The following is a 26,221-nucleotide window of genomic DNA, read 5'->3' on the forward strand; positions in this document are numbered from 1 at the left end:
CAAATATCTCAGGTGGGTCTAGCAATAAGTAACTAGTTATGGAGAGAGGGACTTGCTGTGGCTGCAGCCTTTGGAGCTGCAGCAGGGGGACGGGTCCTGTCGTTGCATGCGGATGGCCAGCTGGGAGGGACTGCCCTAATCTGTTTCCCAGGTTGTTCGAACCAGTTCAAGAGCAGTAAAACAAGGTTATGTAATTGACATGTGATGTAGCCTAAAATAGTGACTGCAAACATAGGCTGCTGTTGCTGGGCAGTTGTCAACTGCTAAAAAAAAAAAAAAAAAAAAAAAACCCTCAACTGTGTAACAAATGGACCTTTTAAATGAAAATGCAGTTCTGATTTCCACTGAATAGCAGACATTTTCCTTTTTTTTTTTTTTTTTTTAATTGCAAGAAATAGAGGCTCTGTGAAACTGAAATTTGGAAAGAGATTCATCATCATACTTATCGTGCTGATTTATTTGAGAGTACCTACCTACCTACTGCAGATGGTGAAATAAAAACCTCAGGTATATGCAGGTTCTTTCTTGATAGTGTGATATAAGTCCTGTCAAACAGAAGATCCTTTCCCGAATGTGCAAAATCATTGTGACAAGTCTTAGCAGTAATTTTATTTTTATACTGGACATGGAAAGGTAGAAATAGTTTATTTTTATTAATTAAAAAAGCTTATATGGATTACAGAGATAACATCTGTTTCACGAAATCTGTGAAGGTTTCGGAGCTGAATGAAAGGAACACATCACATAGCTCAGTGAGCACAAACGAGAGGTTAGGATGTGCAGATTATGTGATTTCTTGCTGTAGAAGGCAAAGCCCTTAATTAGGGCTATACCAGAAAGCAGAAAAACCTGGTATTAAGTTCTGTTTGCTGACCAGATATTCTTGAGGTGAGAGACCTCCCTTAGAAAATCCTGATGATTTTCTGCAGCGTGTTTTCTTTGTCCTTCCTTCAGCAGGGAAGGTCTGTAGCCCAGGTCAAAGGCTTGCAGGGGTTGGGCTCATGCAATCTGACGGGCTGCTGGGTAAAGGGAAGGGACAGAGTAGAGCAGTAAATAACATTTATGAAATTGAGGGAAACTTAGTGTAGAATTACAGCCGTTCACCCCAGATTTTTTTCTCCCCCTCATAAACAAGTGTTGTCAGGACTAACTTCAGTAAAATGCGTGGTTGTGCTGGTAAATACTGATAGGAGCAGCAGGAGGATCTTTAGAGGAGTTCCGTGCACTAAAGGTGCCTAGGTAATAGTGTTTAACACCTATACACACCTGCTTGAGCAGGTGCCAATAGGTACTCCAACCTGTAAGGCTTTTACAGATACCATTGTTATTGTGGAGATAATCTTCCCACTTGGGAAATATGGAGAAATCTAAGCCCTTATTCCAGCCCAGAAGTTGCAAAAGGGATCCTAGCTCCGATGTGCAAATCTCCAAGGGATGGCTGGAGGTGGCTTCCAGCTCCTCTCTCCTCAAACCCTGGAAGAAGCCTTGGCTGTTCTTGCAGCCTGCAGGGAGAAAAGACAACTTTGCCTGCAATTCTATGAGTCAAAGTATTAATTCTCATTGTGGAGGAAGAAGGAAAGTTTGTGCATTTTACATGCATTTTGATGTGCTTCAGTGAGACGCTATTTTAAAAGTTGAGGTTTTTTTCCAAACTACTTCTGCTTTGTTTGGTCCTTAGCTGCCACTCCCATTTTCTCACTTTCCTGTCCTTTTGCGAGGCTTCCTCAATCAGGTCTTTGTCTTGGGATGCAAAGCATGCTCCAGTTTCAGACGTCGTACCTGGAGTGGCTTTTGGACTTTTCCCTTACCTTTCCCAGGGGATGTTCCAGTGGGTGTGTAGCTCTAGCAGAGGGAAAAAGAGAGTTGGCTGCCCAGGTGAAAGCAGGAAAGAACACGTGGAAGGCAGCGGTGCCGCAGGAGAGGAGCTGGGTGTTAGTGGCACCCAAGCGAGTGTGAGTCAACAACCTAATGCCATTGCCAAAAGCCAGATTTGGTCCAGGATTGCATTAGCAGGGCTGCTCTGTGCAAGGTGCAGGAAGTAACCATTTTATCAGGCTTAGTGGTGGGGAAACTCAGCAAGAAAAATGCACCCGGGTTTGGGCGCTCTGTTTTATGAAAGAAGCTGGAGGTGAATAAGAGAATGACAACAGATTTAGGAAATGTGACCTTTGGGGAAAGATTGAGAGAACTGGATCTGTTTAGTCTAGCAAAGAGATGGGGAATGTAAATCTTTCGATAGGCATGAGATTGTTGTAAGAAGGTGGCGATCTGTTACTCTGTATGTCTTAGGGGGAGTGCTAACATCTCTGAGTTGCAAAATATTCCTGTTTGGGTTAAGCGCAAAGGGAAAAAACATAGTTCCAAGGCTAGCTAATCACTAGCCTAATCGCATGGCTGGTAGGGAAGCTGCAGAATACCTTTCCTCAGAAGGTTTTAAGACAAATTTAGAGAAAGAAAAAAAAAAAAACCACAAAAAACAAAACCTGCCTGAACTGCTGAGCTAGTCTTACCATGCTTCCATGAGTGGGCTTGAATTAAACAGTCTTTGGATCCTCTTGCACTACACTTTTTTTTTTTCCCCCCTACAAAATTTAACATTTGATCATAGTAGTTGCTATTTTAATAAGAGAGCAGTAATGTAGAAGACTCATTAATGTTTTGCAGTTCCTGCCTTAGACTTCAAAAAACTGGGGGAAAAAAAAAAGAATTTTTAGGAGGAAGATAAAACATGTGGAATATTTCAGAAATTCCTGTAATTTTCTAATTTTGCCTTAGTAACAAATATTACTGACAAGAAATATCTATACCCTGTTTGTATTGCAGCCTAACATGTCTGGAAGAATCACTGCCCCTTGAAGAGTGCAGCAGCACTCTGCACACTTACATGAGCTCATCTTAGCAAGTCAGTTTTTGGGACCAGTGGCTCAATCATTGTGCTGGAGTTTTAAAATGGGGAAAGGCACAGCTTCTGCTGCAGCCTCATTTTGGCAGTAATTCATAGGCCAAATAAGAACAGCTTTTTTTATCCCTTCCTTTACTGCTGAATTTTGCTTGTTCAAGAAAATGTGGTAAGAGGGAATACTGAATTTCATTACTACTGCCTTTTTGTTTTCTTTTGTAAGCCTATAAAAGCAGGGAATTAGTCTTAGCAGGTGAGAGAGTTGGAAACATTAAAGTATTTTTGTGTGTACATTTGGATGTGTCATTCTGTGGCATGTAGTGACACAATAACCTGGAAAGTGCAAACTCAAATATTCCTCTAGCTCTACAGTGAATAGGACAGATCACTATTTCTTCTTAGTGTGTAACTGTGTAGTACCTATTAATTATTTATTTTGAACAGGAAATTTTCCTGGCATCTTTTGTAACCCTGTATTTTAGATGGAACAGGAATTAGCTCATGTAAGTGCACTTAATGGTGCCATATGTAAAAATTACTTTAATTTTAATGCATTTAGCATATGGGAGATGAGAATTCGATATCTACTCTGTCACTTTCCAGCCCACTTGTGGGTGGGTGATTAAACTGGATAAAAAGAACAACTGGATTAAGCTAAGCACAAACTACACAAGCAGATCGATACGTGTCTTAAAAGAATTGGAGATCTAGCACCACAAAAACATCAGCCTCTTTGCAGGATGGTCTCCATCACCTCACTGAGATCCTGAAGAGCCCTGAAGGTGTTCAGAGCTGCATTAGCTTCAGATGTGTAGGTTTTTGTTTTGATTCTGAAGCTGAGTGGCATGACTGAGGCTCATGCTACACAAATGGAAGATACTGATTCGTTATCAGTGTATTTGCTTTACTAACTTATGTTGCAAAATTGGTTTTATTTGAAACATACTATGTTTGATTGCATGGAAATCTGAGGCCATTTTTTTCATCACAGATAATAAACTTTCTAACTGAGAACTGTTCATTGTTATTTCATAGCTATACTCTACACAGCGGGTTTGCCTGAATGCTGATCCATTCTGGGTTTTTATGGGGTTTTGTGTTACTTCCATTAATGTAAGCTTTAAGATGACTATGGTTATTTAATTTTTTTTTAGAAATTTAAAAAAAAAAAAATACAAGATGACATTTGCTTTTTGGAAAGACTTTTGCCTTGCTTACTAGAAAAACTGCTTACAGATTTTATACCATACGTTAGTATTCAGAGATGCATGATTAAAAAATTGATGAACCTTTACTAAGTTGTTTTCTGAAATTATTTGGTCTAGAGTAGATAGGCCAGAAAGTAATAATTGCAGGCTACCTAAACCTTTTGAAGGGTGACTTATGGAAGTATTCTGCTATTGTGGGAATACTTCTTTGAAGTCACAGTGTGACAGTGATTGAATCAAATAAACATTTCCACAATATTTAAGAATGTGACCCAAGTAATTATCCTGGAGTACATAAATGTTAACCTCTTTTTATTAAACCCATTAGCTTTTGAAAGCAGTAGTGAAAAATGTTGACTTAACAGGTGTACAATTTCGTAGAGCAAACTGCCTTCAGGGTAATTCTGCAATGGGGTTCATTTTGCAGCATTAGAGCTGACTTGTCATATTAATAGCCTGCACCCGCCTGTGGAAGCCTAAAAATGGCATTGCAGTACTCTGTGATGTACAAAGGACATTGTATGAGCACTGAGCAATCATACTTGCATTCCTAGCAGAAAATAACCATTTTTCCCCTCTCCCCACAAAAAGATAGTATACCAGTATTTGTAAGGGCATATAAACCATCTTTATATCTTTATTTTAAACACTTTTGTCTTCTACTTTAATTTTACTTTCATACTGTCTGCATGATGTTTCTTTAGGAGATGTGCTCAAGTCAGCACAGAGCAAAAATGCAAATAGGAATTAAGTTGACTTTTCTCTTGTGTATCTGTTTTTTGTATAGATCACATCATAAAATAAACATTGTATGATAAGCAGGTTTTCATTTTGTGATTAGCCAAGAATTTTATCTTTTTATTGTTTAGCAGGCCTACTTAAAGACCAGCTGATAGATACTGGTGCCGTCACTGTATTGTACAACTTGATTTTATGCCTGACATCATGAGCTCATATTCATGAATTATTTTGCCTAAGTTTTATTGTTTTTCATCTGTGTTGCAGTGCTAGGTAAGGTCCCTTAATAAAAACCCTTATTTGCCCATCCGCTTCTTGTTTAAACATCTAAAGCATTATCTAAATGATGATGCCTTTGTGATATTACAGTAACCGCTTACTCAAATAAGATTGGTTCTCTTTGTGGGAGATGCTCAGTGAAGAGATGCAAGGAACAGCCTAAACTTCAGTTCACTGTCTAAATAGATAACATTGGGTAAGGGTGAAGGGAAGTCAGATGCGGAGATAGAAAATTACTTCCCTGAAGTTTTAAGGCAAATTCCTGAAAGAACCCAAAACAGACGCCAGGTCTCCTGTGTCCCATGAATATTCTCATTGTCTTTCCCCGAGGACGCGTGTGTGTATTGTGGAAAATATCTTGGCAGACGTATTTTATACCTCTTGTCCTACAGCAGGTCTGTCCCCTTACCAAGCCTGCATCCTCCTTGTTCCCGCTCGCCGCACGGGTCAGCCTCCCACGTGTTTCAGTGCAGGTCTGCTTCTGAGCCCTGCCTGGGCTTCCCCTCCCCACCCATGGCTAGTGCTCGCTTCGGTCACTGGCGTCAACTTTAACGTTATTTGTACAACTCTTGGGTTTCTGTACATCTCGCCTGCTTCATTCAGGACCTGCTTAGGAGTCTCTGCTTAGTTGCTGGTTGGTGTTATGGCATTTGCATTCTGAATATTTTTTTTTTCCCCCTACCTTGCGTTTCAGACATCTTTGTTACAAACTTGTGTTTAGTTTACGGAGTAAAGGGTTTCCTACCTTATGTCTAAAATGCCTGTCCCTGAAACTCGGTAGTTTTTACAGCGCCCACTACGCAAGCCTGCAACATGCTGTTGTATTTTACATAGGACTGTTTTCTTGAACTTTGCGTGATGGCAAATCCTGCAGCTTGCCTCACAGTCTGTTTTACTTCTGCGTGCTGTGTCCTATCCTTCCATCTTTCCCCTGGAAACCCTCTGCATTGCTTTTTGTCACATCTGCTGCAGACCATTGGTTCTCACTGCCCCAGATCCCCGTGTGCCACGTCTGGACCAAGGCAGCTAGAATAATCTTCTCCTCTTGCTTCTCCTGTCATGCTGCACCAACCCCTCATGGCTTCCTTTGTCCTTCCACATCAAATTCAAGCACCTTACTTTGAAAAGACCATGTGGTAGTGCCCTCATCTGATACGCTGCATCCGTTTGCTCTACCTATGTTTCTCCCACGAAGCAAAACGCCTTTTGAGTCTGCAGGTTGTTAAATGCCAGCCTATTTCCCTGGTTGCCATGTATTTCCCTTCTGCTAAATGTTGTGTGTTAAATACCTGCTGTCTCCTCAGGATTGCTTCTGTGAGGCTTTACAGAACTGAAATAATACGCAATTTAAGCCTGTTTTGGTAAACCCTTCAGAAACCTTCTGTTGTATAGAAGGTAACTGATTAAATCAGAAATCAAACACTCGGTGACCTGGTAGAAGGGAGTGGAGTATATTGGGAAAGTTAACTTCTACTTTGCATTTCTGCTTTAGATTGTGAACTTGTTTAGCATGAGAATGGCCCCCGGTTTTGTACCAAAACTAAGAGTTGTCAGGCTGCTCTCTGATACGGCACGTGTAAGAAGGTTTAAAAAAGCTCAAACCAATTGTTTTTTGCAAAAAGAATAATTCCAGTCCTACTTAGAAAAAAGAAATGAGATCTATCTTGTGAGTGACACACTAAAACTCTTTCCCTGATTAAACAGAAGAGGTGCTCATAGTAAGGCCCATGACAAGTCACCAATATTATCGGGAAGGCTGAAGAATGGGATTGGGAATGTCTGCATTAATAAGAAGCTCCAAATGACTGCGAAACAACAGAGAAGAACAAATCGGAATTATGTAAATACATCCTCTAATAATGTCTTTTGGTTTTGGTTCATTCAGGACAGCACAATTACCTGTGTGCGGGAAGGAATGACTGCATAATTGATAAGATTCGGAGAAAGAACTGCCCAGCCTGTCGATTACAGAAATGTCTGCAAGCTGGAATGAATTTAGGAGGTAAGCAGAATATTAATAGTTTGGTCTCTTAATTTGATTAGGCAAAAATATTGGAAATGTGCAGCCTTTTTATAGTTCTGGCAGCTGCATAATCTCAAAAGTTTAAGGTGGAATTATCCTGAAGAAGTGCTTAATAGCTAATAAACTCTATTGTCATTCTAAATCAGGTTTTGGAGATATGTATTTTATGGCTCAGAAAAAAGAGAAGTGGGTGTTTTATGATGACAGTAATTTTAGTGGAATCTCATATAGCTAAAAGTACTAAGGTTTCAAGTATTGCGTGCCTTTTATTTGGTGATGAGCATTCTCTTGAGTAGTGAAAAACATTTTACACCATCATGAAAGCAAATTCACACATAGCGAAACCTCTCAACTTTTTTTTTGCTTATTTGACATTTATATTGATTTATTTCTGCGACTGTTTGGATATGCAATAATTCTGATGATGGTACTCCATCATTCATATACCAACAACAAAAAGGCAAAACCTTTTCTTAATAATTATCAAAAGTATTTTGAAAACAGTATGATAGCAAAACTTATAATAGATTTTTCCGTTGTTTTAATTCTTTAATTGCAATGTCTACACAATTCTGGCTGTGCTTCAATGGGCATCTTGTTTCAAATCATCACCTGAGCAAATTGTATTACAGATCACTTTTTCCCACCACTCCTAGGTTTATTATGTCGTCTGTGAATGGGGGTGTGGATACTGCTGCAGGTCCTTTCCCTGATGCACAGTGACCCTTCCCTTAGAGTATTTTGCTGTTCCAGAAAATTAAAACACGGTCACGTTAATTGCTCCAAATAATTTCCTATGTCGCTATTTGCTTTTTATCCTCCTGGACCTATTCTCCTAGTAGCTTAGTTTAGTTCTACAGATTTAGCTGCTTGTCTTTCATAGGTTATATGCAAAATCCTTGTTCCTGCCTGCTGCCTGGTATCTTTTTCTACCTCCCAGACTTCTTTTTCTGTCTTGTCTCCTGGCAAAAATACTCAAGCAAGCTGCTCCTTACTTTTTGGGGGAAGAGTAGCCCTGTTAACGCCTCTTTCAACCCCTTTCCCAAGTTTGAGGTGCTGCATTGCCCCCTAGGCCCTTTGTTTCTGCTTCCCAAAGGAAAATGGGGCCAGATTGTGGCATGCTGGAGGCCGAGGGTTTTCCCTTGATTTTGATCTGCACTATTGAATCTAGCAAGGGAAGCAGAATGGCACCTTTCTTTGATGAAACGGAAGCTCCGTGGTAGTAGCTCCTTCTTCCAAAAAAAAAAAAAAAAGGGTGCTGAAAATGTGTGTGGAGCAGGAAGCCCAGCTCCCTGGAGTGCTGGAAATTTTACTGCAGCAAATTTTGCAGCCTGCCAGCAGCTGCTGCAGGGCATTCTCCATCACCGTGCCCTGTTCAGCACCAGCAGAGCTCCTGCAAGCCTGCCTTCCTGGACAGGCGTGTGTGCTTAGCGCTCTACCAAAATCCAGGACTGCCATCCGACTTGATAACCTTTTGAAACAGCAACACATGACACTTTGTCTGCAATGTCATGAGTTCATCACAGCGATTTCCTGGTGTATTTCAAAGGATGTGTTCACACAGTGTCGTCTGAAAAAAAACAAGGGAGGGGGCAAATATTGCTTGAGGAGGTTGCTTTTTTTTTCTTATATTGGTTGGAATGCTGTAAATGAGGAATGCATTGAAAAAAAATCTTCCCTTGTGTTGGAGCTCGGTAGTCTGCTGGAAATTGTGATTAGTGTTCTGCATTTAATGACCTAGAAGGCCAAGTCTGCCTCGAGCGTACAGCTGGTGTGCAGTTGAGCTTTGCAGTTTAGCTGTTTTGGTGATTTTCTTCATGTAGAGAAAGTAAGTGAAATTCTCATTCCTGATTTGATCCCTTTATGCCACATAAAGGAGCTAAAATGGCATTAAAAGGTCCTTCAATCACTGCCGTGAATGAGATAGTGGGGGAACGGCTCTGGATGTCGACGCAATATGGTGCCTTCTGCGTGGTACAGGAGAGAAAGGCCAGATTGAAGGCAGAGGGGAGGACTGCTGGAGAGAGGTAAAGTACCTGCAGCCCAGAGACAGTGTTACTGTTTAGAGGGGCCCAAGGGCTACCAACTTATGCTAATGGACCTTTCAGCCTATGAACCAGCCCTGGTCTGGCAGGAAATGTTGGTAGCTTACGGCCATCCTTCTTCCTCTGTGGTGAGCTTTGCTTTAGGCATCTATAGAGGAGCAACACAGCATCTCAGACTGGGAACTTTTGTGTGCTGTTGCAGGGGGTTTCTGGTGTGGTGGAGATCATTATGAGAAAGGAGCTGGAAATGGCAAGAACAGATATTAATGCTTATTTGAAAACAGTAATTTTTATCTTCATATAAATTTCCAAGGTTTGGTATTAAATAACATTTTTTCATAATTAGCTTGAATAGACTTAGTATGTTCGTATTATTATGAAGACACATTGTACCTTATAATTTCATGTGGTCAGCCTAGTATTGCCAAGAATATACGTTACTCCAATAAAAATGGACTTTTACGTGTTTCTAATTTGGACTCAGAGGCAAAATGTGCAAGTATTTTGTTAGGCAGTGTGATCAGTAAGGAGGTGGAGGAAAATGAATTTATAAATCCAATTTAGTTTAAGTCCTATTTGCAGCATAGTACTCTCTATAGCTGAGTCACACTGCACAGTGGTGTGCTCTTTGTGCAGTAGATCTAATTTAAGCTCTCACCCTCCAAGTGGAAGCAAAGGTAAACACAAAAACCAAAGTATCAGAGACGCATATGTGTTTGGTTCATGAGAAATAGAGTAAGGTGATATGCAAGAGGGTCATAAGCATAGCTCGGGGCTGAAATGTGTGCAAATTGCTGAAGTCATGGACATTTCTTTTCCACTTGTACATAATTGTAATGTTTTATCACCTCATTTAAAAAAAACAAACAAACAACAAAACTTCTTCTAGTTGATCTAGAAGAAATGTTGCCTTAGGAAAAAAGGTCCTGTCTCCCATGGCTTGGAAAAGAACTTGACGCTCCTTTGCAGCTCTCCCCATCTATAGATGGGAGTGAAAGACCCAGCTCCTCCCAGTTACTGCAATAGGGGGTTCCTAAAGCAAATTTTGTAATTTGAAAGTTTGTGATTGTCTTCCTACTGTTACTGAAGATACTAATCTTTGTAGTGGAAAACTGGAAATCAGAAAGATTTTCCATGTTTCCTGCAGTACATTTTTTGCACAATCTCCGATTAATCTACTGATCTTTTTTCTTTGGGTTTTGGTTGGTTGGGGTTTTTTTGTTAGATTCTTTCTCAATATTTTTAAGATGTTCTTTCTTTTTTTTACTGTGTCAAAGTGTTACAGGTTTGTTTTGATGGCATATCTTCTACTTCCCAGCGTGCTAACATTTTTTTTTCTAAAAAAAAAAAAAAATATTTTGATGTGTGGCAGCATGCCATGCTTTAAGCACATTTTAAAAAATATGTGTAATTCAGTGATACAAAATACACCTTTTCATGAATGCTGAACCAAATTAATTTGGCAGTTGTATTGTTTACCTCTTTCTTTTGTTTGTTGAAAACTGGAGCGTTTTCCCAGCTCTTATCCTCTAATAATCTTTAGAAAATTATTCATTGAGTCAGCAAATAATTTACCTAATTATATTCTTTTCTCAATTTTTGTTTTGATTTTACAAGAAGCATCTGCAACCTGTAATTTCTGCAAAGCTGAAGTTGCCAAATATCACGTTAATTCACCCTCCTCATTTCTACAAAGTATGTGTGTGCACTGCAGACAGACATATCCCTTTGGCAAGTAGGACTCCAAAACTTTTTGGGGAGTCATAGTTTGTTTGTTGTTTTGGTTTTGTTGTGGGTTTTTTTTGTTGGTTTGTTTTTTTTTTTTTAACTCCAGCGCCATATGTTAGACTTAATTATTGGAAGACGTTCAGAGTGAGCAACTGCACTATGAAGGTATGCTGGCCCATTTTTGGTTTATGCTCTTTTCAAGATTCTGTAATTAATTTTCAGTTAATTATGGACCAGAATGACTTCATGAAATGTGAAGTTTCTTCCAGCATACGCTGTGATCAGATTTGTCGAGTCTCTCACTTCCGCACAAGACATTTTCATTTGACTCCCACCTCATGCTGCTGTTCCTTAGTCGCGTCTGTCCCCATGGCAGCACTGGGGTGGGGGGAGGTCGTGGTGAGACCCCCAAGTCCCACACTGGGGCTCAGCATGCTTTCTTATGCCACCACCAGCTGCATCCAGCAAGGCAGCTGAGGGCTCTCAACAGTGCCTGGGATGCTGCGTTGCCACCAGGGTGGCACAGAGCCTCCTGGTTTCACTCCTGCTGTGTGCCACATTCTGTGCTGAAGCCTGGAGAAGGGAAACGTTTTATATGGTGTGACTTGAGGGGACCCCCCACACGCACCACCCCTCGTTTTCGTTGGCAGGATAGTCCTTGCCCCTCTGATGTGACCTAGAGACCAGGCATCCCTCTCTCTTCTGCTGCGCGATCAGAGAAGATCCCTCTTCTGCCATGTGATGTGCCGAATGTGCTTAGGGGACAAAAAAGTGTTGAGAGGTCTGTACCGTGTTGGACTGCAATCCTTTCCTGCCTCGGCTCCCATATAAAATACTGCTGAGACTTACTGGTACTGGTCTCCCACAACAGTGAGAAGCAGCTTGCTGAAGTACCCTTTGGATATCAAAGGGAAATAAAATGGATTTCACCTTGCAAATTACATAGTTCGTCGCTCTGTCTGTAGAGACTGCCTGTGAAATTTGAGTCTTGGGTTTGCATACATTTACATATGTAAGACACTTTATGCACAAGATGCTCTGTGTGATTTGTACTCTTCACTTGCAGATATCCTTGTTTTTTATACATTAAAATATTTCAATAATCTTAAAAATAGATTAAATGAGAGAATCAGTAATAAGATACAGTACTTCACCTTTTTGCCTGGCTTTCCATTTTCTGTTTAATAACTCATACTAGTAGGGATTTAAAACCGCAGTATTATTTTCAGTTACTGCAGCTTATATGGTTTATATTATCATTGTTCCTATATTTTTGAGAAAAAGCAATAGGGAGAAAAGGGACAGAAAAAACCACAAGTAGTAGAAAACTGAAAACTAAGGAAGACTTAAATACAGCAAAAAGGTATCCTCTTGGTTTTCTTTAAAAATTTCTGCCAACTTTCTACTAACCAAGGTTTCATAAATTTAAAAGGAAAAAAACCCCTTTGTGTAAGAAACTAAAACAATTTGGGGTACATGTATGGTTAACTTTTATTTTTCATTTAAACTTTAACTGCAAAGTATTTTGAAATGCTCATTAACTTTAACTGCATTTTTATTTGCATTTATTATGTAGCATTTTCTTCTGAGGGAATCTAGTAAATTATTTTTTTTTTTAACTTGAACATTCAGCTGGGTTTGTGTCAGTTCTTTCAAGATACTTTTACCAATATACAGCAGTATATTAAAGTTATTTGTGGGTTTTGTGAAGCAAAACCTCATGTTGTCAATTTTTCTTGCATTTTAGCTGTATAACTTAGTTGTGATACCTACCAGTGCCTAGGTTATCATTAGTATTGTTTCAAAGAACATTTGTGTTTTTCTAGGTGTGACGATTTCAGAAAACATTTGTGTTAGATAGAAATCCTATCCTATCCAAGTTATGAGATTGTGTTAAAATCTGTGCTTTCTCTTAGCAGAGAAGTGAAGTACTGATTTACCTGCTTTTATTTGCATGTACAGTGTATTGAGCCCAAGCAAGTAGTGTAATCTTAAGAGGTAGCCTGCAACCATGCTGCCTGGTGCTGTGATTTTGTTAGGTCTCCCAAATTGTCTTGTGGTTGTACTCATAAGAGGGATCAGAAGTGAAATTCATGCTGCTGCTGGAGTTCATGTTGGTGACTCGTCAGAAGAGGACATCCTTCTGCCTGAGTAAGGATCAGTTGTTCTTAAGGTGCTGCTGTTGTTGCACCACCACCCCACACCTTGTGAATATTTTTTTTTTTAAAGAAAAAAAGAGTCAGTCCTGCTGTTTCAGATCTTGTAGGAACCAATTTGTTCAGCAATGAACTTTTCCTACTTTTGTGTCTGTCTCCTTCCATGTTGCAAGATACTGCTGTTGCCCTACTCTCGATGTGAACCTCTAACTTTTCAACTGGAACCATCCTCAAGAATATTGAAGATAGTTATCAGAACAGTCAGTTGCCACAACTATTAAGAAACTATTTGGGAATGTTGATTAAAAATGCAAAATTTTGAAGAGGGGTGGTAACATCAAAGTAATCTCTCAGGCATCGATGAAAAAATGGTATTGAAATTGTGTCCTGCTTCGCATTTTGCTGATGATTTTATTTCATATGTGAAGGCAGCTCAGGATGACGCACTGCAGGAGTCCTTTGAAAGCACACAGCTCGCATCCAGCAATCCTTGATCAAACTCCTGATCAGGTTCATGTTCTCAGTACTCATTTGTTTTTTCACATTTTGCTGGTTTCAGCTCAGTCTTCTGACGAGTGCCCAGCTGCCGTCCACATTTGTCTTTCCTCCAGGAACAGCCTTTCAGGCTTTTGGCACAGGTCTGCTGAACTCCAGACTTCCCTGGTTTATCTGCTGGACGCTCCATCGTACCATTCACGGCATAACGCCCTTGGTTTCTGGCCTCACAAAGGAGCTGCAACTTTTCTGGGCTCCTGCTGGGAGTACGTGTCCCAGCCTGCCTTGTGTCGTGTGGCGGCACTGTACACGCAGGCTCTATGGGGTTTTGTCTGATTTCACCAGTATACAGCACTCGCTGCACAGGCTCAGAGGTTGCTCTTTCCTGAGCAGTTCATATTCTATACATGCTGTCTTGCTTTGGTTCAAAACACAAAACAGAGAGGGGCAATCACAGCTTTCTTAGGTCCTTCCAGAACCAGTGCAAAAAAATCTCCCACTGTTGTGCTGTTGTTAGGCGACACGACTGAAGCACAGCAGTGGCTCTTGCTTGGACGCCTTCTGGCATTCACTAGCATTCACTGGCTGGCTCACATGGATCCCCTGTGCAGTGCCCATGAGCTTTCAAGCTTTTCTGTCTGTTGTCAGGGCTCCAGCTTTCACCTCCAGAATGCTCCCAGGGTAGATGACGTTTGTGGCCTCTTGACTCCCCAGGACCGAGGCTGACCCCCCCTTTTTCCCCTGTGCCCTGGTACACTATTTCTCTGTCTTGTAGGGAGTTTAAATTTAACAACCTATTTTCCTGAGGGTCCTGAAATGAATTGCTGTTTATCTTTGTTGCTCATACAGATGCATAAAAGCAAGCAAGCCCGTAACACCTCTGTTCATGGCTTTCTCATCACGCTGGAGCAGACCAGAGTGCTTCAGCATTTCTGAAATTCGTTATGTGCAGCTCTTGGTGATGTTTTGTTTTTTCCTGAATCACCAAACTATCATGCTTCCTTCCACAGTGCTCTAAGTCCATATCCTTTTTACTCTTCCCCACAGTAAAAGTGTAGTCCCTGCTATGAAAGCATGCCTGTGTCTCCTGTTCCTCTTTCCAGAGCTGCTGGTTATCGCCAGAGCCCTTCTGAAACCTCCTGCTGTGGTCTGTGGTGGTGCGTTTCCATTACTCACTTCCCCATCGCTGTGAGAAGCTTTAGGAGCAGGAGGAACTTGTCCTTTTTAGTTTCTGCCGAGCCATTGCTTCAGAGAGTTTCCACCTGAGTAAGAGGGCGTGCATATTTAACTTGCAATGCCTGACACAACCTTGGCCAAAGTATGGTGGGCTCACTATGCTGAATAGTGTTTTTTGTTAAAACCCTCATTAGTTGCCTGCAAGTGTGCTGTGGAGCAATCTGGAAGAGCCTGGAGTAGCGCAATGAGAGTGATCAGCAGTCTTTAAAACTTGACCGGTGGGGACAGATTGAATTATTTACCAAAAAAAAAAGGCTAGAGGGAAAGCTGAAGAGAGGCGCAACAAGTGTTGCTTTAGCAACAAGTGTTGGTAAAGAGAAAAAGGAGATGATCTGCTTTCTGTGTCTGTGAGAAGCTGGACAAGAAGTAATGAGCAGCAAGGAAGGTGCAAGTGAGGAAATGGGAAAGTATCTGTTTCTGTAAGGCCAGGGAAGCACTCAAATAGATGGTCTGGGGAAGATGTGGAGTCTGTCATTGGGCATCTTAAAGATCAGGTAAGACAACCATTTTTCAGAATTGATGAGGGTACAGTTGGCTCTGGTCTGAGCAAGAGGATGGGTTGTGTAACTGTCCCAGGTCTCTTCCAGACTGTGATTAATGTTAGGTAAGTGGAGTTAAGCTAGATAATTTGTGCGCAAATAAAAAAAAATTGTGAAAACGTTACTTCCGTGTACAAAAAGACTTTTTAAATGTTGACATCAGTGATCTTCACTGAATGAGCTATTCTGTATCTCTGTCCTCTATGTGACAGTAAGTTTTGAAGAAGCAGTGATGCTAAGACTATGCAAGTCATGTGCTCTTTCTTCTGACATTGTGTTGCTTTTTTGATTGTCTGCTACTTTGACACTTAACAGGTTTTAAATTGACTCTGGAGCTGTGGTTTACTCCAGTAATGTCACAAGGAAAATTTATTCAGTCACAGATTGTGCCTTAGCATGTGAATCTGTTGTTCTTTCCCTTTGTCCTCTCATATGTACTTTGCTTCAGAATTACCTTAGTAACTTGTATTTTGTTTTGAATCTTGTTTGCTGCTTTCCCCCCCCCACCAATTCCCAAGTGCATGCCTTTCAATTTTTAGTATCTGTGTTTTGCTAAAATAAGAGTGAGACGTCGTAAGGATACCTGGCTCAAAAAGCAGACTTTGGAGTTCGATGTTAGTAGAAGGAACAATCCACAGCAGGTTATGAAGGAAACATTGAACACATTTAAACCTTAGAAACACACAACAGGCAAAAAGGTGGTATTTAACAAAGAGGAAGGCAAGATGAAGGCACCGGTTGAAGCGTTCCTGAGCCACCCAGTATCACACATCTTTCTGCAAATTGGTGCTGGTGGTTTGTGTACTTTTGTGGTTCTCTGCCATCAGTTTTCCCATTTCCTCCAGTGCTGTAACGTTTTAGTAACAGAAATCATCTTCCCTGCAGAAGGTGCAAGAGGGGGAAGACTGTAGAATCGGAGCTTGCAAGACCAGGCTACCCCGAATAGACAGTAAGGGGATTTGTCAGTAGGGAATAGAGAAGATACTGATGTGGGGCAACTCTCCTGCCCTCGAAACCATGCAGTTGTCATACTGGAAAGAAAATGCTAAGGAAACTTGCATGTGGCTTCTTGGTCTATCTGCACATGGACCAGGCACATTCAGGCATGTCATTTAGAAATCTTCTAGAGAGGCATGTGTCAATTTTAGTCATTACTGGCATTTCATACACAACTTCTTCAACTTCAGGAGAATTTAGAAATGTGCCATGCTGTGAGTCGCAAAGAGATGCTTGGTTTCATGATTCAGATCATACATATGGGTAATATCGCAGAGTTGCATTTTCCCTGGAAAGGTGGTTAATATCACATACAGGGTGTTTCGATAATGTTCAGCGTGATTTATTAAAGCAGGAGATTAACATGATTTTTTTTTTTTATGACTAATCATGAACTGGATGGTGACAAATATGGCTGAGACAACTGCAGAAGATAAACAGCCAGCTTGTATTTCACAGATAGTGTTGCTGTGCTGGGAAGCAGAGTAGGTGATTTCTAGAAGATGAGGGACAGACCAGCAGCATTGAATGTATTTAGAAATAAGATCATTTGAGAGAAATCTGAGTTGATAAAAACTGCGGATATGGAAGTCGTACAGGTGAGGAGATGAATCTCAAAATTTTTGTTATTTGGGAAAAATACAAGTGGGGATGTGGTGCGTTATGACATAACCAGAAAGACCACAAAGTGCAGCACTTACCAAGCTGAATTCCAGTAATAGCAGTGCAAGAACAAAAATGAGGCATTTAAAGCATGGCACACTCTTTAGCATGGAGTGAAAACATGAGCACTCAAGATTCAGGATGAGAGGTGCTACAGCAGAGTTTGCTTATTGATGCTTTTGAAAAACTCTGAAAAGCTGGTTGAGTACCTGTGTCTCTAATGTAAATACAAAGAGGAAATTTCACATGCCGTAAATGTCTACAGGACTGCATCAGGGGCAATCAAGGTGGCTTAGTGTTATGATCAGGATGAAGGGCACATAAATCATGAACAGACTTAGCATTGGGTATCAACCCAAATAAAAGCAAGAGAGAAGACTTGGATGAGGAACGCCTGCAGAAGGTTGGATGGGAATGGGTGTCTTGGGAGGAAGGTTGTCGCTTGGCACAAGGCAGAGACCAGTGATCATAGCCAAGAGCATTCAGTCTGGTACAGTGGAAGATTTCAAAATCTGTTCTGCAAAGTTTCCCTAACTTTGTTTTTAACCAAAATATTACTGATGCTAGCAGTTCAAGCTACTGATGTTTCATTACTGCAGGTGTCTTAGAGTTGTAGGTGACAAATACTGGAACTGTAGCTGACCTACTGGTCACATTCATTGTTGGTATTTTACTGCTAGTCTTTGAATCTATTTGATGAATAGTCAAAACTACTGATGCATTTAGTAGACAACGCTTAGCTCAAAAATCATTGAATTTGCCATACTTTTGAAGAATGAATAAATAATCAGTAAAATATGAGTTTTGGGAGCATCTGAAGAGGACTGATTGAGATTGGCTTTCATCAACATTATAATTTTCTTTTGTAAGCTGTTTTAAAGCTTTGTTTATTGGATGATTTAAATATTTAGTAAATACATTTCTTTTGAAATTAATGAAGAAGAGGCAGTTTTATATACCAAAAATGTTAGCTGTGAGACTGTATTATGTCAGTTTGGGATTTTATATGAAGAATATGTGGGGGAAATTTTCATACTTTAGCCATTTCTCATTAAAAAGGTTTATCAAAACCAGCTTGATTTGATTTTAACAGGAAACCACTAATTGGCATTTGGTAAAAGTTGTTCCCACACGGGGAGGAGTACCCCTATGAAACTGTTATTTTTCAATTAATTATCACTTTGAGGATTGCTGAGAAACAAGCAAATGTGTTAGACATTTTCCCTGACAACCTAAATATTCCTGTAAAATGCACTTTGGAACTCAGCTTTCTTTTGTCACTTTTGTCCTCTATCTCTTCACAAACGTGTAGCCTGAAGCTTGGCGTGGCTAAAAAAGGGATTAATTCCCTCTGTCCTACCCAAACCCTCCCCAGTGCCTTCCCTTCTTGACTGCTGTGGACATCACTGTCCCGTTCATCAGGCGAGTAAGTAACCTGAGCTTCATTACTGAGCGAGACCTCAAAATATGCAAGATCTGATCTGGGCTTTCACCTTAGTTTTTCTGAGGCAACTGTGATGGCTTCTGTGCCATCTTTGCAAGGCTGCTTCTTTTATCGGTGCTACAAAGGCCATCCCTGCAAGCAGATCTCTGTGGCTATGGATACACGTTCCTGAATCCTGCATGCAAAAGCCAGCGCACAGCAGAGGAACCCTCTCTGTTCCATGAGATGTGTGCAAGCGCTGTCATGAGGTGCCACCTCCCAGTAGGTGTATTTCACTGCTCAGTATCTCTAGCCATAAGTATAATCAGGAGGAAATGCAGAATTATCATTACAATGTGATAAGATTTCTCATTAAGTGGCGTGTAATTACTTGAAATAGCATTCTGCAAAAGTAGCTGTGAGTGGTTTGCTGTTGCACTGGAAGGGCATCTGAAGTAGGGTCCTGTTGAGGGTCAGTTCTTGGTCTACAATTTTACTAATTACTTGCATAACAACATAGAGAATAAATACGTAAATGTACAGATTTGGAAATTCTCCTCTGGCCAGAATCAGAATTTAAAAGCATCTTCAGTCTGAGTGTCTGAAACCAACACAATGGCTTTTTCAGTAAAGTGCAGAGGGTTATGTCGAGAAGTGCAAGTTGAGGTGTGCAGGAACGAAATACCTGAGAGCAGCTGTTTAGAGACTGCAGTGAAGAAAGAGGCATGGTTGCATGATGCTTGTATGTTAAATTTAGAGTCAGCGATGTAAAATTGTTGCAAAAATAGGCAAGTCTTGTTTGATACTAAAGCATTATTCTGTTCTTGTCAGAGCTGGCAAGTGTGGGCCTGATGACTGTGTCTGGTTTTCAGCACTGCTGGTCAGGGTGGTGGGGATGGGGCAACCTTATGAAATTGTCACCTATGGTCCTGTGCCAGTTGGTAGGATTAGCGGTACCTGTGTCCTTCCTGCTGGACATGTCTCTCATCTCTTCTTGAAGATCTCCAGTGTAGAAGTCTCTGCTGTGTCCGTTAATAACCTATTCCAGTTTTTCATAGACCCTTACATTTAGAAAGGTTTCCTTAACATCTAAACTGAATCTTCCTTTCTGAAGTTTCATATCATGTGCCTGAAGAAAGGTGTATACAGACTACAGACCGCCCAAGGAAGAACAAGGATAATAAGAAGCTTAGAAAAAACCCATAAATCTGTAAGGAAGAGTTGAAGAAACTCAATTTATTTTAGTGTAGAAGAGAGAAACATATTAAGAAGGCCATGATACCAGTCTTTCAATACAAAAAGTGGTGTAAAAGAGGGGACAGGAATTATAGGTTGTTCTTTATGGCCACTGGGGGAATGATGAAGAGAAATCAACTTTACTGCAGAAAAAATGATGTGATATCAGAGATGTTGGGGAAAACTGACTGCATAGATGTTGGAGGAAGATGGGGGATATTGTGGAATTCCCTTTATTGGAGATTAATAACATACTGGTTTGGGCAAAGTATAGTTGATCCTGCTCAAAGCAAGAGGATAAACTGCTTCACTTATATTGTTTCTGTGCTTTACAATGCTGTACTGGAGCAGCATTGCACTGCATTGTATATTAGAATCTGTTCCAAACAAAACAGAATGCAAACACTTCTGAAATTATTGTATAAGTAAGCAAAGTAATAAGCAGGAAATATTTACCTAGTTACAGTCAGTTTTATCAGTAGTTTAAATCCAACTAGAAAAAAAGAACCAAAATATGTTTAAATGAACACAACGAAAATAGTGTACAATTACGTAGATTAAAATGTGCGTTAGAAGCTCTTTCTTTCATCTGTGCTGTACCTCTCTCTTTGGTATACTGAATGTGAACCAAGAACAAGAATTACATTTATGGATGTGCCTGGATCTTTGCAGGGTCTGACCGAAGGCAAATAAAATGTGACATGCCCATAGATCAGACTTCATGCAGGTTTATTCCTTGTCTTTAAGCTGTCCAATCCTGTCACATTAAAGTGTTACTTATTAATTACCAAGCAGTTGTGAATGATGTTGGCAATGCCAAACTATGTCATTATTTCAGTTTTGCCTACCATTTCATTCTACTGAATTCAGTCATTGGCTTTGAGCTTATTCTCCGGTAAAAGCTTGCTTCTGCTGGTGGAGGATAAGAAATGAGGAAATTTTCATTGGGTTGTTAATTAAACTATACTGATTCCTCAGGCTCATGGCAAGTGCTACTGTTTTCTATCACTTTCTATCTACTCTGTGTCACAGCTGTCAGAAACAGATTTTAAAATCTATTTTGCTATGTGGAGGCAGGACCTTTATTTTCTTCCTCACCACCTGCAGTCTTCCTTTCTTTGTATATTCAGACAAATGACTTGGTCTCTTCAGCATATCCCAAATGCCACTGCAGAAATCACCCTTGAAAGGCCACTGCTTTGCAAGAGCAAAGTCTTCTTGGTAGTGTGTCTTAAATGACAAAGTAATCTTTATCTCTCCTTTTAAGTCCCTGTACAACTTGTCCCTGCCTCAGTAGTTGCTTTTCATTTCCTTTCTCCCCTTGGTCTGTCCGGTCAAACCAGTGACTCATCCACTTGTCTGCCTGTCTCCTGGATTTGTACCTGGCCCTTCCTCTTACGCATAGGACAACACTTCGGGTCACATTTAGAGGTTTTTCATCTACCGCAGCTCTACCTGAAAAGTAGTGGTTTGCTTCCCAAAGAGGGTAGTTGGTTTATGGAAGCTTTAGGGTCCTGTCTTCATTGTTCCCTTCTTTGTTTCCTGAAGAATAAAGGGTGCATGCCTGAATGCACTTTGTAGAGCGAATGGGATGATGCTGTAAGATCTTGTTTGCATTACCGCATTTCACTTTATTCCATGCATTTGCGTGCATATGTGTGTATATATATAAAACGTCTGTATTATTATCTAGAAATTTCTCAGCAAAATCTCATACCCATTGTGCTAGACACTTAAGTGAAAAAATGTCTGTACCAAGATAGCTCAAAATTTTCATATATGTCAAGATACAACAGATTTGGGGGAAGGGAAACACTATTTGTGGTAGCAGTAAAATAGCTAATGAGAACAGATGTCAGCTCACTGAAGTAAGTGAAGCAAAGGCACCAGGCAAACATGATGAAAAGATTCAGAGGAGGAAAAAGTGGCATTTTGATGGAACATTTATCTATACAAAGGTGGAAGCAAGCAACAAAGTGTGTATGCTTGGTGAGGGCTCCAAGGAGAGTCTACCGAAAGGCTGTTAGGGCTGCCGCAAGGGGAGAATATGAAGCTTGATCCTTTGGTGACTGGTGCAGCAAGGTGCCGTAGGCTGCTTTTGGGGAGGAGAGGCAGGCAGCAGTGGAGGGCTGTGCAGGAAAGCCGTCAAGCATTTGGTGTGGGGTGGAAGGGAGAAAGCTGACGGCTGTTGAGGTTGGGAAGGAGGTGGTCGTTGCAGCTCAGAGGCAGGGCTCGAGCAGTGAGGTTGGGACATGGATGGAGGAGCTCAAGTATTTGAAATGCAGGTGTACACTGGCGTTGCGTACAGAGCCGGCACAGTTAAAGGCGGTTGGAGTATGTTTTGCAGCATATTGTCGACCCTCAGACTGCCTAGATCACTGGTAGTACTGTACATACTTTAGAATAATCCCAAATTATACCTTGTGTGAAGTGCATATCATGATTTTTTTTTTCCCCTCTGTTTTTTACATGTATTTACTCAAATCGCCACTTTCTCTTCTTCTCCTTTACCTCTTTTTTAAACCTCTGTTGCTTTCTGTGTTCTGTGCTGTGTCCATTTCGGTTTCCCCTTTACTGCTGCTGATCTCTGCTTTACACTAGAGGTAACACATGTTCTTATAATGTGCTTTTGATATCACTTACTGATTCAAGTATGTTCTGCAACATGGATAGAATAAAGATCTGTTGGGTCAGGATCAGTTTGGTCCTGGCTCTGGCAGAGCTTTACATGCGTGATAAATAAAGGTCTTAGTCATCTATATCATGTCTTTAGCTATGCAGATAATAACTGGGTTTTGATAGGCAGCAAGACAGGCACTGAATATCTTTTTTTTTTTTTTTTTTTTTTAATCTGATTACAGGGGGTTATCATTGGCAGTCTTGTAATTCACTCTACATAGAACTATGGGTAATTTTCTAAACTTCAGATTTCGCTTTAGAGCACTGGATGTCAGCATGAATTTGCAGAGCATTTTAGATTGTTCATTTCCTAAATTTCAACACTGGTACAATTCTGCGAACAAGATATTACTCTGTTATAAAACTGCTGAGTTAAATCATAATATTTATGGGTTTTTTTATCACTATTGATAGCATTTTGTTCTTTGGCATTTTTTGATCCCATTTTTTTAACAATAATGCTGATGAAAATTTTTAATTTTGAGCCTTTGAAAAATAGTTATCAGTTATCAGATGTGTGGTTGTGTAGAGTCCATAACTTAGTTTGTGTATATTCCCTGGGGACAAAGGGAGTATAGATTAGCCCCCTCTAGACCCAACTTGTATAGCATGTGTAAGTTTACTATGGTATTTTTAAAAAAGGCATGTAGTAGCTTAACTGTCTCATAACTACCCTAAAACATCAAACTTAAAATGGGGAATTCCATAGATTTGTAGCTGATGTTCACATTAATTTGTATTCAGAAAACAATTTACAATAGTCACGTCCAGTTAATGTCCTGTTACTTGACCTAGAGTGGCATTCACTGTTGCAGATGACCAGAAGCCTTTTCAGTGTTTTACACATGGCACAAAAACTCCCGATCCTGAAATTGCAGGCCTCCCTGTTTCAGCTTTGTGACAGGAGTCTTACAGATGAAGGGTCAATACTAAGGAATCGGTTGCCCAAATCCGAATTCATGCCAGTCTCCTGCCAGTAGCTGTTTTCAAATGATTATGTCCCATCTTTTTGCTAGATCATAAGGCTGAGGCTGTAGTAAGGGTGGAAAGGCATTAATTTGCCTTACAGTCTTAACAGTGCTCAAGACTTTGCTAAACTGGTTTTAATATGGCATCTCAGCTCTCCTCAATGTCTCTGCAGCAACAGCATCGTCCTGTTCTAGCCAGGTGGGACTGGCATTGAGGGTGTTAAACAACCAAGCTGGTGTTTGCGAGCTGCTCTCCTCTTCCAAGCACATGGAACAACGTGTGGCTTTGCAAAATTTGCAGGCTTTTCTTTGAACATGTTGGATACAGGCCTGCTCAAATTAAATCAAATTAAAAGGTAAAAGTAAAACTTTGCCTATTGGTTCCAGAGGAACAGGGACTGCTATTTGTGGTCAGACTTGTAGCTTATTTATTCCTCTGTTATACTGTAATTTATTGTTAGAGCTACAGAGGAGGTCTGTTGGACATGCCTTTTTAAATTCCAACTTTACGTGACTTTCCAGTTGCATCACGTACTTTTTCATTATTTTTATTGCAATGTACAAGACCTTCTAAAATACTTATTCAACAAAAGTCATGTCAGAAATTTGAGGTGTTAACCTCAGGTATATCTGCAGTGGTTCTTTCACTACTGTTTGTTTTTCTTCAACTATTACTCTATCTCAGATGATTTAACAATACAAGGATTATAATAAAATATCCTGGCTGCAATAACGCTTAACAGGAGGGGCAAGAATTCCTGCCATTAGAGATAATATGCAGTCACTGCCTGTGCAGCCATTTGGATGAAGTCTTGTCCTAACCCCAGATAGGCTTCAGACTTCAGCTTTGCCACGTGAAACACCCCATGCATGCCCCATCCCCTGTCGGAATGGAGAGCCTGTGACTCCTTGAACATTTCCACGTGGCAGTCCTGATGAGCATGGCTTTTACCCACCAATTCAGAGGTGGCTTTGTCGTTTCTATAGTTGGTATTGGAGTTCGAGAGCAAATGTGAAAAACAGCTTCAAAAGACCGACTTGGAGTATGTACTGCTCAGAGTTTGTATTTAATCTTTAGTTGTTGGTTTCTGTGGGAGTTACCAAACCAGTTGAGCTACAGCACTGGCGTGAAGCCAAATGAAAAATACAGTTTTCTTCACTGTAAACATGACTGTCAAGCAGTAATGTTTTTCTCAGCTTTATTTTAAAGTCATTATAATGGAAGAAAATGAAACTAAAACACGTTTTTATGCCAGTATTATACAGGGAAGAATGTTATTTCTTTTTTCTTTTAATGAAAAACTCTCAAAGAATAGAACATACAAAATTATGTATTAATAGATATGTAATCAGTTATCTGTGTTGCTAGATACTTGATGGAGTTGGTAAACCAATATATTTCTTATTCTGGTGTGCTTATGGTGAGAATGCATTTTTTTTGCCTTTGCAAACATGAAAGATATGTAAAGTTCTTTATTTTTAGTCCTGTTTTGATAACAGAAAAAAAAATAGTGCCTGATAAAACTTAATAATAACAGCAAACACTAATCCCCATCCACTCCTTCAGGCTTATTTTTAAACTCTCTTTTCCTTGGCCAATAGCTCTGTTAACTCATCATCAGGTATTCTGCTGAACTTGGCCATCCTTGCTTTGCTTTGGGGATTTACTTTGTTGAAAAATGTTTAAGTTCAGCTTTGCTGCTCTAAGATAAATGCAAACCATATTTAATGCTCACAGTGATTTCACCAGGACATCGTCATGGAGGTGCGACTGCACCAAATGGGGAACAACAGTATTTCCCCTTACTTTTCAGAATTAAATTTATCAGAGTTATCTGCTTTGCCTGTAACTCCCTCTATTTTATTTTGCAGATTGAGTAAAAAGCTTGTCTAACAAAATGCCTGATCAGCTGCTGCTTTGTAAAATGGCTTTTTGGGTACTAGGAGTGGAAATTGCATCTTGAAGAACAGATGTCAGCATCCGTGTAACTTGATGCACTGGAGGATGAAAAATCCTTCAGTTGTGCTTTGTTGTTTGAATGAGCTTTTTTTAAGAGTTTTGTAATAGAAAAGTAAGAAGTAGGGTTGGAAGGCACTTTTATAAGGTCTTCTTGTCTGTCCTGTCTCTTGAGACAGAATCAGTTGCAGTGAAACCTTTCCTGACAGATACTTGTCTCACCTCTTCCTTATAACTTCAAATGACAGCAATTCCTGTGTTTCCCTATGTAATCTGTGCTAATGCTTCAGGTAATTAAGAAGTTTTTGTTAAGTATATGTGCATAGTTGAACAACAGAATTTTAAACTAAATTTTATTAGGACTGGCACATTTTTATTTGCATATCTAATCCTTTTATTAAAAAATTCAACCCGCCTCACTTGGTCTGGATGTTGGCAGGCATAAAGAAATTAAGAAAATTGTTGAAAGCAGATGTACATGCTGTAGGTGAATTAATGAAATGGTGTCCAGCTCTCTGAAGGAAAAGTGATGAAAGTTACACAAAGATCTCTGAAGTTCTCTGTAGAGCAACGCTGATGCTGAAATCAGCCAGGAAGATCCAACTGCTGTTCAGATTTTGCACTCAGTGCTCGGTGCAGTACATGCTGCAGTAGTAATAAATTGTATTCAGCTTTTGAAAATGGTAGTCAAGGAGCAGCTGTCTGACTGAGCACCTTCAATATCTTGCGTATGAGTGGTAACACCGCTGTTTTCTGTAGCAATGATGTCCCATGTTTACCCTAACAAATAAGCTTTTCTTTTGGATCTTGGGATGAGCCAGCTCCTCAGAGTTCAAGGTACTGTCCCAGCAAGGAAGTGTTGAAAACAACAGGCTATTGTTGCAGTTGGGCGTGCATTGTCCTGGACCCTGGGCGTCCATATCCTGCCTCGCAGGCGCTACGAGCTGAGTCGC

The 26,221-nt window shown here is 40.3% G+C and overlaps 1 protein-coding gene across 5 annotated transcripts in view; it reads left to right on the top strand.

Annotated features, from left to right (window-relative positions):
• Positions 1–26,221, top strand: part of NR3C2 (nuclear receptor subfamily 3 group C member 2) — a 217,984-nt gene that overhangs the window by 151,961 nt on the left and 39,802 nt on the right. For all 5 annotated transcript variants that reach the window (XM_075035015.1, XM_075035005.1, XM_075035017.1 and 2 more), the window contains one exon: positions 7,010–7,126. In XM_075035015.1, the coding sequence (XP_074891116.1) occupies positions 7,010–7,126 (117 nt within the window). The remainder of the gene's footprint in view (positions 1–7,009; positions 7,127–26,221) is intronic.

This window comes from Buteo buteo, chromosome 1 (assembly GCF_964188355.1).
Source record: "Buteo buteo chromosome 1, bButBut1.hap1.1, whole genome shotgun sequence".
NCBI lineage: Eukaryota > Metazoa > Chordata > Aves > Accipitriformes > Accipitridae > Buteo > Buteo buteo.